This window comes from Oenanthe melanoleuca, chromosome 2, assembly GCF_029582105.1.
Source record: "Oenanthe melanoleuca isolate GR-GAL-2019-014 chromosome 2, OMel1.0, whole genome shotgun sequence".
NCBI lineage: Eukaryota > Metazoa > Chordata > Aves > Passeriformes > Muscicapidae > Oenanthe > Oenanthe melanoleuca.
In genome coordinates this window covers 42,990,689-43,004,390 of record NC_079335.1, presented here as the reverse complement: position 1 = coordinate 43,004,390, position 13,702 = coordinate 42,990,689, and the positions used below count along the sequence as shown (strand labels likewise).

Below are 13,702 nucleotides of genomic sequence, written 5' to 3'. Positions count from 1 at the left end.
ATAAGACTAAAATTATTTTTCAATAGTGTTCAATACCATCATGTTCTTATTTCTTCTAGGGAAGAATATGTGAACCTGTTTCAGTATCAGCAACAAAAGAAATATTTTCTGCTTTTTCAGTTACCCAGGCTGCAGTTTCAAACACTTACCATCACCTCTGAAGCACTCTCCTACCTTTTCTCCTCCCTCCCCTGCAAATATCAAGGCTGGAACCAAAAAACAAGACCTCTACCAGGATGACTGAAAAATACAGGGAGCAATGAAACTTGGTGCATTTTTATCACACGAACCTTTTAACCTATTGATTTCTTAATGTACAATTTCTCACTATTATACCCTTTTCCTGACATGACACAGCTATATTACTTTAACCAATCAGAACAGAATCTACTTCATTTTACCACAGCTGAACTCCATGCTATCAGTGATGTTGAAGTATGTATCGACTACAAATATACTCTGAGACACCAACATAGTATCCTGTGAAGATTTTCCTTGCCACTACTAAAATGCTCCACAGGCATGTGTGCAATTCTAAGCTGTAAAATGACCATGCAGATCTAATAGTATTTAAATTGCTTGCTTAAATATCTTAGGCTGCTCTTGTAAATATTGGTAGCAGGCTTAAGTTGAAAGGACAAGAATAAAGCTACAGAAACACTTGAGAATGAAAATTACAGAACTAAACAGATCTACTCCACGCTTAACCGGTCCCATGAAAATCTCAGAAGCATCACATTTGGTGCAGCTGGCCATGTTAGACTACCAGTTAACTACCAGTTAACTACCAGTTAGACTTCCCTCCAAACTTTAAAGAAGATGCTACACTATTACTGGAATTACATTATTCTTCGCTCCCTTTCAAGCAAAACAATTCCTGGGTAAGAAGCCGATTCCAAGCTTAATTTCTGGCAATTAATATCACAGAAGTGCAGGATTTCACTTACACAGTAAGGTTCTAATGAAACATACCAGCTGAGTTACAGTAATGCCTTAGTTGCTTAAACTACAGAGAACTTGTAATTATATATGGGATAGCATCCATTATGGATCTGGCAAGTTGTGCTTACTCCTTTAACACATGAGTTTGAAAGCTACACCATCCAAGAGCAAAGCAGATGTCAAAGAAAATTAGTTACAAAGCCAAAGATAACATATTTAGCATGGTTAAGGAAGTCAAGTCATTTGACTAGAAAAAGAATAACTGTACTAGTTTCTTCACTTACAATGCAAAAAGTTTTCTTCACTTCATGCTTTATACCTGTTCATTTGCTACCTTTGGCTAGAAAATATTGTAGGACAAGAATCAGAAGGTAACCTAGAAGTGTTTGAGTAAGAAGAAAAACAGTGAGAGGGCAGAAACAAAAAAAGCTACTAAGTTTTACCTCACTGGTTAAACGAATCAGAAGAGCAGCTGCCTCTGAATATTTGCTTTGACTTTTTAAGATTTCAGCACTAAGCAGTACACAGCGTTCAGCCAGAACCATGTTCCTAAAGTAAAAACATACACGTATTAATAAATGTTTATCAAAATAAACCTCATTAAACTTTATCTCAAATCTTACTGATTTTCTTACTACACACAGCATCAGACTGAGGTTCTGTTGCTTATTCTTAAAGCAAAATATGTGACAGTTCACTCCCCGCTAAACAACCACATACAGACTGACACATTAAGTGTCCAATCCTACTATAACAGGAGCTTTATGAAAGTCAAAGCTGGAGAGCACTTTTGAGAACAGTACTGTATTTGTAAAAATAACAATTAAAACAATCTGATGAACAAGAAGTCCAACAGTTAGAAGCAGGTTGTACTGGGAAGTTGTACCTGGGTACCAGGTGCCCACCAAGCTGCTCTGTTACATCCCCTGCTCAGCAACGCAGGGGAAGATCATTAGACAAAAACCTCATGTGTAGAGAAAAGTGACAGGGGGATCACTGACCAGTTGGTCATGGGCAAAACAGACTTGTTTTGTGGAAGATTAAATTAATTTATTGGCAATTCATAACTGAATAGCACAGTGATAAATAAAAGCAGAAATAAAACACCTTCTCCTGACAAATCCTCCTTCACAGCCTCAAGTTCACTCCCAACTCCTCTACCTCCTCCTACCCACAAGCACAGCAGGGGAACAGGGAAAAGGAGTTATAGTCACTTCGTAACATTTCTCCTCTGCTGCTTCTTCCTGCACATCCTTCTCCCCCTGTTCCAGTGTGGGTTCCCTCCCACAGATGCAGTTGTTCAAGAATTGCTCCAGCATGCATCTTTTTTGCAGTGTACAGTCCTTCAGGAACTGACTGTTTCAGTGTGGTTTCCCCACAGGCCACAACTTCTGACAGCAAACTACTGTGGCATAGACTCTGTACAGGCTACAGCCACCTTCAGGGTACATCCACCTGCTCTGGCATTGGGACAGGCTGCAGGGTAGATCCCTGCTTCCCCTTGCACCTCCATGGGCTGCAAGGAAAAATCTGTTTCAGCACTGTCTTCACCACAGGCAGAGGGAAGCCCCGCCTTCTCCTGACCTTGGTATCAGCAGGGCTGTTTCTCTCATTTTCTCACTCCTTTCTCACAGCTGCTGCACAGCTACTTCTACCCTTTCTTAAACATGTTAAGAGCAGCACTGCCAGCTTGGGCAGCAGCAGGTCCATTTTGGAGCTGAGTGAAAACTGATTCTGCCACAGGCAGCTCCTGCTCTCCTCTCACAGAAACCTTCCTTGCAGCCACCCCACTGCCTAAAAATCCACCACATAAATTCAATATAGCACTCAATATAGCAGTCCAATAAGCACTCTGTTAAGAACAGCCCAATCTCCTTTCATGCTATCCTAGATATGTTAGCTTATCTTACTCCTCAAAAAGTTACCATCACTCTGTGACCATCTGGCACTATTTACAGCGCAGGGCAAGAAAGTTAAGCCACTAGATCTTTCAACTTTCACTGAATCAATACAAAAGTCAACAACATACTTGCAGATATCTCGATAGGTCTGAATTGCTGTCTCCATATAATGAGCAGGATATGGCCTAGGAGCTCCAGGCTGAAGAAAAGCTGATACCGCTGCCATTTCCTACAAGAGAAATTCAGTACTGTCACTGTAGTTTTTTTCAACAAATCATAAACCTCAAAAGACTGAGGAACATGTCTCAATAGCTACTAGATTCAAGATCTTTATCTAATCAGTTACTGGCATATAAAAGTATCCAATACACTGTAACTGATAAAAGGTTTAATACAACAGCCTATCTATGGCTCTGCTTATAATTAGCCAGAGAGTTACACACAAGTGTTTGCAGTTGACAGTACCCCCAACATTGTGCAGAAACATTGATTCAGTACAGTTTTACAAATCCAAAAGAATTTCCTATTATCAGGAAGATTATTCCTGCAAAGTAGCACTACCATTTATTTTAAGATGAGGACTGTTTGAGTTTTGTTTAAATTAATTACAGTTTCCCAGGAAACTCTAGTAAACATGGAGTCTGAAATTTTACTTCTTTTCTCATGGATTGAAAATATGATAGCAAAGATTTTCTGCAGAAAGTCAACACTAAGACTAGTAGATTGCAATAAATTCATAATTAAGACTGCTTGCATTCATTCAGAAATTAAGATTTCTTAATATTATTGTTTATCCAGATTATCCAAATGCAGAGCACCTATCTGACCTGTAAAAAGAGACGTTTATGTAAAAGTTTTAATCAGGATGCAAAGGTGTACAATAATGTTTCCATAGCTCTATGAAGTAGAGTTTCAAATTTTAGCAATAACCAGACTGAAGTTTACAATACGTATTTTCTAAAAATTGATAGAATTACTCATTTTCCCCCAGTACTCCCATTTATCCTGCTGAAAATTATTTTAATTATACATACTTTCATTCTTAGGAGGAAATTATGAATATGTGTTTAGAGTGAAACACAGTGTTTCACAGTAGTGACATACTCGAAGTATAGCCTTGATGTTTTAATTCGCCCAAAACCAGGTACAAAAGAGTCTTGTATTTCTGGCAAATAATTATTTTGCCTAAGTCTAAAAGAGATACTATAAAGCTTTTTTACATCTGGCTTTGAGTTATCAGTTTAAAGACTCGTTTTTCTGGAGGTTGCATTCTAGATTTTCTCCTTTCCATATTTTAAGAATTAACACTCCAGCTTTTATTCATACCTTTATTCCTTTCATATAACAGCAGTAAACAGATTTTACAACACCCTAGAATTTCCTAAAAATATACAGCAGATTTGGGGAGACCCTTAAAATTTGGAGGTGGAGGAGAAAGACTGCTTTTTGTTACCTTCAGACAAATATTAGAGATAATTAGAAAAACTTCACAGAATGTTCATGTCATGTTAAGTACCAACCAGTGCTCCAGCTGCATAAAGCATTGCCTGATCATTTAAGAAGTCTTTCTTTGCTGTATGGTAACAGCTATATGCAAGTTCATAGTGTTGCACCAAAAAGCACAAGTCTGCCATTTTCCGGATTTGAAGCTCTGGTGCTTCCGGTGGATACCTATAAATATAAATATTTAAATTTATAGTCATCCTCTTTCATCTTAATATCTATTCACATAGTAATAAAACTGCATTGATTCAGTCTTGCTCAAAAACAGCTAAGAAAAGTAAATCTGCTTCTCTTCTGCCACATGTAAACTGGTTTCACATCCTACTTTCTGAGTAGCAAGATTTACTGTTCCAAGTACACACTCCTCTTAGCCAAGAAATACTGAAAGGAGTTTAAAACTAGCACTGAAACTGTTCAGTCAGATTAACCATTAGAGCTAAGCAGAGCTGTATGAGAAGAAAAAAAAAAAAAAACATACTTTGACTGCTCACTTGGCTGTAAGTTGTTATTTCTCTAAATTTCTCTTGAAAGAAATAAGTCCATTAAAAAACTATGCTTAATGCCAAAAACACTGTTCAAGTTCCTGCCCTATGCAAGCATCAATCTAATTTATAGTTAATACAATATATATATAAGATTCACTTCAGTAATAATAAAACACATTTTCACAAACACTTGTACATCAAATGCTGTAGGAAGTGAACTACGCTTACAAGCTCAAAACAGAAAGCTGAGATTAGCAACATTTTGATTACAAATCCAAAGACACACAACATAGACATTTGAAGCTGTATGTGCATGTCATTAAACTTGACTAGAAAATGACAAAAATTATTTAGACTTCTATGGTAAAGATAGTTGGAGAGTAATTTTCGTGATTATACATCCTAATTCACAAAGGGAAGTTACCAAAGCATATAGAATTAGTATTTTGGTAACACTTAAAAACCTGATTTTAGTGTATACTATGACAGAGGTGCACCAAGTATGAAATTCCCTTTAGTTTAGCTCTTGAACATATTACAAAAGCAATATACTCAATACTATGCTGGAGCAAATTGCATAGTTACAGAAGGGAAAACACCTAAACATGGGGTTTTTGGCTGTAATGACAGGTGAAAAGCTTTTGCAAATTTTTTTAAGAAATCCCTCATGGCAAACCATTACTCTTAAAAAAATGTGTTCCTATTAACTTAGAAAGCTTCATTGTAAATAGAGCAGGCAGATGACTCTGCAAACAGTCTATTTTATCCCCTTCTTTAAGTTCTGCTACTCCTTTGTTGTACATATTCAGGCACAGTACTTTTCATGATTTTCCTAACTGAAGTAATTCACAACATTGCTGGTTTAGTTCACTTTGCAGACACCAAACAAACACACACACGCTTTCCCTCCCACCCCTAAAAAAGGTACATTTGCAGCTTAGACTTAAAAATAAGGACTGAGATTACTTACAGCAAACCAGAAGTATTCTTGAGTTCATTTATACTCTTCTCTGGAACCTTGCTGCCACTGAACCATTTTTTAGTAGCAGTAAACAGTGATCGGCTCAAGCCTTTCCTGGATATTAACTGGAGAAAGACACTGAATTAGAGCACTGCATTGCAAGAGATGTAAGTTAAACTAATATAAAAAGCCAAGCTTCATTATGGCTTCATAATTTGATTTTAATTCCATAAAACAGAAATAAATAAAAGGAGTAAAATAACTAAGAACACACTTTCTTAGAATTAATCTCTGACATTGAGACAGTAGTCCATATATTTATTTTCATATAATCATAATTCATACATTTATTTTACCTCATCTGAGGGTCACTATTTTTTCTGTAAACTGGAGAAACATCCATCTTAAGAACTTGAACACTGGATACATCTGTTTGAAAACTAAGTTCTATATAATCAGAATATCTGATTTTGGGGAGTAACCCAACCTAAAATCTAAGTACTAAGTAGATACTACAAGAAAGAGCTTTCTCTCTGTCATCCACATAAAGCATTATCACACCACAAACACCAATTTCAAGTGTCAAAGGTACGAGGCAAGCAAGATTACACAACTTTATTCTTTTAGATAATTTCCACTTAGAAGGAAACATCTGCAGGGATCCTATAATGCAAACTATAACTGCTCTTTAAAGGTAATTTTAAAAAGCAGAACATCTCTCTTCTTACCAGGACTAGGAATATATCACTGCATTCCTGTTTGCTACACTTTAAGTAACCACTTCTTTTTAATGTTTCTCTATAAAACTTACTAAATGTAAATACGGTCAGCACTTACAAACTCACAAAAGTCAATTCAGGGAGCGAGCATTCCTAAGAGGACATGATTCTTAGTATGAAATGTCCTCATACTTAAAACTATAACTTGAATAGAGAATCCAATCAAAATAAAATCAGAGCTCAGACAGACTGATATTTGGGTCCAAAACACAATGCTAAATACAGTAATTTGATTATATTGATATAAGTCAATCCATCTCTGCAGCTGTTTAAGAGCATGTAAGAGTGAAACACTTGTAAAATAAAGGACTCACTGCAATGCAAGTAACTTAATGCATGACCTTGACTGAACATGGGCACGATATTAATCCTACTACCAAAAAATCCTGGTTTCAGAGAAGGATATTCAGCTGCAAAAACTGCTAAGATCAACAGAATTGCACAATTCAGGGTGTCCCTGCATTTCTTCCCTATCAAGTAGCAACTCAAGGTTACAGCTTTCTTTGCACATGGTTATTGATTAAAAAAACTACTTAAATTTAGCTGTGCATTCTGATGTTGAAACACAAAGTCCATTTTGTTGCCCATGCCAGAATCATCCAAGAGCATAGAATATTAAGATTCAACAGACTTCCCTGGAAACAGTTCACATAGGCTTTCACCAAGAAGCCACCTTGCACTGGAGCTGTTGATATAACTGGATTTATACCCCAACCATTTTTCCTTATTACAGCACGAAGTGTTTTTAAGGGTAAACTGACCTGATCGTTGAGTTGCCGAATTGTTTTCTCTATGTGTGGCAAAAGTCCCCGAAATGTGAATTCCTGTATGAACTGTCTAATTCGATCGTGATCTGTAAGAGTTAAACAAGCACCATGAGGTGTCCCAGAATTTGACTTCTTTGAGTCTTGAAGTGATGTAGAAGCCTTCATGTAATCAGTGCTATCCAAACTGCCACTGGGATGATCCAGTTGAAGGGGGTGAGTCTTAAAGTTATTTGACAAGCCATCTGTTGAAAGATTGAAATAAAAGCTCCAGTAAGTAGAAAGTTACTTAAATATTTTGGGTTTTAAAGGTCATTTTTACTAACCTCCTACAAAGCTTTCCTTACTCAGAACTCTGGAAAACAAAGCTATTCACCAACTGTTCTGCACTACAGATCCATGCTGAGCAGGCAGCAGAAGAGCACTGAGTATTGCATCATTCCTAGAATTCTCAGGAAGTTCAGAGAATCTCAAGAATTACAATATGGCTAAATATATAAGGTTTTGTCTCTCAACTACAGTGCAAAAAAATCTTCCAGTATGCTGACTAATATTAACAATATTGAAGGAAAACTATGGAAACATTAAAATCAAAATAAAGCATTCATGAAAGTTGGAAAAGCAGCAATTACTACAATGGCTCCACTGGGTCCATTCTCTATTTTTCTGCTTATGTTTTAAGGTTAAAAAAATAAACCAAAACAACAAAACAACCCTCATTTTCCATGTCCTTCCAAGCAACCATGATGTAAAATAATTTCCTCCAAAGTCCTCTTTGTTCACTGAGAAGGGCTGCTGACCACTATTGCATTTAGCTCTCTGAAATAGACTGAGACTCTGCTTCACTCTAAGACTTAAGTAGTTCCCTTATTTATAAGAAAATCAGCTCGCCCTATCTGGTACTGAGCAAAGAGGAGCCATGAAAGCAAATCCTTATGGATTTTACTAATGAAATATAAAGCTGAGTTTGTAAAGTTCAATTGGCAGCTCCCAGAGTACATCTAGGCTGCAAGGCCTTAGAAAGAAGGCAACTGTAGGCTCTCCTAGACATGCCAGGTCTCCACATGCCTTTAAGGTGAAGTGTCAAGGACCTGGGGCTGAGGCAGGCCAGGCAATGCAGGGTACTGTATACCTCTCATCTGAATCCTACACAGCTATCTTAATCATTTTTTAAGGGTGCAACAATTTGCACTCATTTCATTTACTATCCTCTCCCATCCACAAGCTGAGTTCCAAGGCAAGTGCTTCCAAACAACTACTAAACTAAGCACTTCCCTGACATCTACAGATTTAATACCAAAACCAAGGACAAAAAAAAAAAAAATCTCCAAAACCTCAGCTCCCAAGTTAAAGTAAAGCACACAAACCAAAACTTTCATTATTATTATGAAAATTTGCCATTTAATCCTATGTTCTTTTCACTTATTGCCAGCATTCACAGACAATATGCTTACACTTACAAAATATGAGCCCAATATATCATCACCCATCTCAGTAACGAGATGCCACCAATCCAGTAGGACAGTACCACAGCATTTTTCTTTGAATACAGAGCATTTAGAAAGCATAACTCAAAGTTCAAATCATCTGATTAATTACCGTCCAAGACAAAAGACAGTGTGTAAATGCTGTAACATCAAGGTTTCCATAAAGTTACAAAAATACCTTTAATTTCAGTGTCTGTGCCATCTGATATCAAGTGATCAGTATTCTTGTTCGAAACCGTACAATCTTCATAGGAATCCTGCCAGGAAAGAGGGGAAAAAACGTCAGAACTTTACTCAACCACATACAAAAATCCTTAAACAGTAGCTGCCAATTTCAGTAAGTTAACTGAATTATTACAGCAGCATGTTGGTTTACATGTATTAACTTCTCTACATAGTTTCTGAGGCTTTAAGAAACTCTTAAAGATGAAAGTTATATTCACCAAATGAAGCAAGTACCTTCTAACTTGCTCAAACTAGCTTCCCTGAGAACCAAAGCAACTCCAACTCTTACACAGCAATGCCTACAACAGCAAAAATATATTCCTTAATGCAATTCCTGAATAAGCTCACACACACAAAGATCTATATTGCACAGCTGACATGCGACACAATAAAAGAAAAATATTTGATTGGTTTATGGTGGACTCTAATTCACCAGTCCTCTTAGCTTATAGAATATGGATTGTTTTGACTTTTCTGTAGCAGCTGATGCCAAGAATGGCTACTTAGAACAGAGGCTAGACAGCTACATTTGGTAAAGAAATATGATTCCAGAAACCTTTTAATCATAAGGAGTTACAACTGCAAGTCAGTCAAAACCAAACTTAAAAAAGTATTTTTGGTTCTAAAGCCAAAAATACAGGTATTTATGGCAAACTCAAAACACACTATCAGTTGCAATCTTAGAAGATGACAGACCAGACTAGACCACAAGAAAAGTCATCACAAAAACCACACATACCCCCACAAAACACTACATCCACACTATTTTGTGAAGTACAGAAGACCCAGGAAAGAAAATGCAAGACTGAAGAGGATGAATAAAAATGAAGGTTACTGTGAACTGTTACTATGAACTATGAACAGGACACTTCTGAGCTTACTTCCTCTCACAGCTCTTAAGGCACAAAGTCTATTATTTCTGTGATTCTGTCAGTCTAAAATAGACAGTCCAGTATTTTAGTGCTCCTCACTGTGAACTTAAGTAGCATAGAGGACAGTTCCTCCTGAGGATTCGTCTTAGGCCCTCACAAAAAGTCATAGCTGTGTGAGAAGTGTCTTGACTGCCTGTTAGCTCATTCTGTAGAAATGCATAACACCAAGGTGAAACTTAATACAACTAAAATGGACTAATAAGCACTGTACAAACTGTTTTTAGAATACTATAATACCTGGTTTTGGATAGTGTTTTTCTGAAGGTACTGACTCCAAGGATCTGGTATCTGTTCGTCTGCTCCTCTATTAGACACCCGAGAATTTATTTTCAGCAAATAGCAACCCTGAGTTCCATATCTCTGTTTCATCTCTTCATAAATGGAGTCAGCTCTGAAACAGTAAAATAACATTTATCTTATGTTGATACCAAACTAACTTTCGAGCATGTACTGCAACAAGCTATTTTAGACTATTATCCATAGTGCTTAAAAGGAAAATTCTCCTATTTTTAAAACAATCTGTTATGTAAGTGTAAAATTGAGAATCTTTGAGAATTAGTACAGAAAGCTAGCAAAGAAATCACCTACCCCAAAAGCTGAGGCTGATTCATTTCATCTTACATGAACACAAGAAGAAGATCTAAAAATTATACTTTCAAATATCTGCCTGATAATAGCATACTGGCTAATGGATCCTGCTGCGTGTCTAATCTCAACAGAATTTATCAAAACAAACATTTTGGTAAAAGAGCTCATCTGTAAGCTCACTGAAGGCAAATGACCCACCTTTGTTCTTCTCCTGTGCTTACATCATGCAGTAACACATAATATTTGAGCGTGTTTGGGATGAACCACTTGGGATATGAGTATTCATTGCTGTGCTGAATCCGGTGTTGTTCTTGGGACAGCTTCAGGAACTGCTCAACAGGGTCAGGTTCACTAGAAGAAACTACCAGCATACCTGATATCATTAAGGACATATACCCAAAGAACAGGGACAACCACTGATCACAGAATAAAATAGGAAGTGTATAAAATAGAATAGATAAGTACAATACTTAAGCATGGAAAACAGGCTACCAGAAAAGTATGTACAATTAGAATTTGGCCTTAGTCACAATAAAAAACAATCAGTTAGCTAACATCTGTAAAATGAGATGCAACAGGAGTTTGCTGCAATTCTGGCAGTGGAACTATGCTTAACATGCTATGTGATAGCTCATTTAAGATTTTAGATAGAGACCAGATGTTGACATAGCATAAATACAGCTGAAATTCATCCCCAGTGTATTTTAGTTTTCAACTTCCAAAGGGAGTTGGGGCTTTATGTTACGACCTGAACAGTGATGACCAGCATTCATAAACACAGCAACATCACCTGAGCAAAAAGCAGAAGTGTTCAGATTTTTACCTCAATGCAACTACACAACCACTATTAAGGAACATCCTGCTCTGCTACATCTACTCTTCAAATCAAAAGACATTAATTCAGAGAAGCCAGATGGCAAAGTTATACTTTAAATGTTATTAAAATTCAAGTCAGAACCAGTATTTTGCAAAGTTAATTCTGCACAAGTGTGGCCATTAACATACCTTTCCACTATACTGAAATTACAATGTTTAGTACAGAATTAGGAACAGAGTGTCATAAAACCTGCAGCATCATAATTACTGGAATGCTAAACACCAGCTACATCATGAAATAGTGATTATTTTCAATTTCCCTGTAGACAAGCAAATTGGGCTCAAGCTTTGGTAAAAAAAAAAAAAAAAAAGTGAAAGCATTCAGGCATCATTCCAGTCTTTCCAGACTTTTTTGTCCAGCTCAAAGTTCACCAAATTTCCAAAACATAGTCTCCCCAGTCTCCACCACTCCATCTGCTTACAAAAATCTATTTAAAAGTAGCAGATGCATCCCAAACACACATTCCTCTGTTGCAGATAAGGGACAGTCAATAGATACTTAAAGAGCTACAGCAGAGTGTGTCTTAGGATGATGGAGTTTCATTTATAGGTATTGGCTTTGAGCTCAATTTGACACAGAGTGTGTGGAGAAGAGGAAAAAACCCCTATACAAATACCACAAAAAAACTCAAGCCAAACAGTTGCAAAGAAAACCCCAACACCCTTATGAAATCAGTCTGTATAGTCAGACATGGTGGGAAAATGTAAAGGCTTCAAATCATAATTTCAGTGTCTCCTATGTTATATTTTGTAATAGCCTTCCCTGGAGCGGTCTGTAACATTCAAAGGATACATGCAACATAGTGGTTTAAGAATTCATGATCAGATGCAGGCATGGACTGAAGAAAGCACTCTCTGTAAGACTCAAACCAAGGAGTAGTAGCTGAAATACACAATAAAACAGGACAAATTAGACTATTCAGTGAAACTTGTTTACCTGTTGATGAAAAAGAAGTAGGAAAGACTACACCTGAAAGTGAAGCCTGCAAACACTGACAAGGTTTGCGGCAGAGGAAAAGAAGGGGGAACAGTCCAAGGAGAAAGTATTTTAGATGCTAAGTAGGAGAAACAGTAACACTTGAAGCAAATCCTGTGAAACTGAATAGCACCTTAAGCACCACATTCCTCACCACTGTAGGCTCACCTGTATTCAGTCCTTGTTAGATTGACTCTTTACCACCCCTTTAAACACCCATACACTTGGCAAAGAAAGAAATAAATTCTTCCAACAATCATTAAATTTCTGGGCTAGGGATGTGAGAATTGTCCAAGAAACAAAATTAATTTTTGAGTATGTAGAGGAGCTAAGGATTACCAAAACCCTATGCTGCCTGTTTTCTACAAGTGCTGACTTGGATTGACAGCAGTCCTCTTCCATGTCTTGTTATAATAAACATTTCAGCTGGCAAAGATCCAAGAAGATAAAACCTCAGATCAGAGCTGTGCCATTAATGCCTAAAAATTTTAACCAGCCATGTTTAATACCCTTTTACAATAGGGATTTCATTTTCCTAAGAGTAACAAATCAAAGGAAACCAAGGAGTCTGTGACATCAAAAAAACACGTGAACCTAATATTGTCCATTTCTTTCCACTCCAGCTATGGGTCAAACAATGAAATATTATTTCTTCTTTTAAGCCTGTTCTATGCCATCTTAATTCTCCAACTCCTTTCCCTGAGTGGGAAAACAGACCCCAGAGCAAAATCAATCCACTTTCAATAACCTGATTTCACACTGGTGTAACTAGAATCCAGTGTCATCTCACCTGCAAACTAGAAAACAGTAACTAGCAGAAAAAAAAAAATATTAAGAAAATCTAAAAGTATTTTTTTATATGACCCTAAAAAACCTACATTGCTAGACTTCAGTAAATAAAAATAAAACAAAAGTAAATAAAAATTTCTAATGCTTTGTAAAACTCTCAGGCACCCCCTCATAAAAACCAAGCCAAACCACCACCTTCATTTCTTTAAGCTACCTTCAGGATACAGGTTCATTTTTGTGTTGGAATTATCCTGTAGGGCATTCATTCAATTTTGTTTAATCCCACATTGTCAAGCCATCTAAGACTGGCTTCAGACACACAGAAGTCAGATATTCCCACACTTGAATTCACTCTAGCAGTCAGCACATGTCACATAATAAAAAAAGCCTAGTAAGAGACAAACTTCCAGCTTTTGATTACAGCCTTTCTAGAAACTGTTCTCTGAGTACTTATCTAGATATAAAAAGCTCTTGGCTTTACTGAGTCCTACATG

The 13,702-nt window shown here is 36.9% G+C and overlaps 1 protein-coding gene across 4 annotated transcripts in view; it reads right to left on the bottom strand.

Annotated features, from left to right (window-relative positions):
• Positions 1-13,702, bottom strand: part of TRAPPC8 (trafficking protein particle complex subunit 8) — a 52,162-nt gene that overhangs the window by 28,501 nt on the left and 9,959 nt on the right. For all 4 annotated transcript variants that reach the window (XM_056483893.1, XM_056483894.1, XM_056483895.1 and 1 more), the window contains 9 exons: positions 12,237-12,326; positions 10,766-10,940; positions 10,217-10,370; positions 9,001-9,079; positions 7,333-7,580; positions 5,802-5,917; positions 4,364-4,514; positions 2,972-3,072; positions 1,386-1,491 (listed from right to left, as the gene is read on the bottom strand). In XM_056483893.1, coding sequence (XP_056339868.1) covers positions 1,386-1,491; positions 2,972-3,072; positions 4,364-4,514; positions 5,802-5,917; positions 7,333-7,580; positions 9,001-9,079; positions 10,217-10,370; positions 10,766-10,940; positions 12,237-12,326 — 1,220 coding nt within the window. The remainder of the gene's footprint in view (positions 1-1,385; positions 1,492-2,971; positions 3,073-4,363; positions 4,515-5,801; positions 5,918-7,332; positions 7,581-9,000; positions 9,080-10,216; positions 10,371-10,765; positions 10,941-12,236; positions 12,327-13,702) is intronic.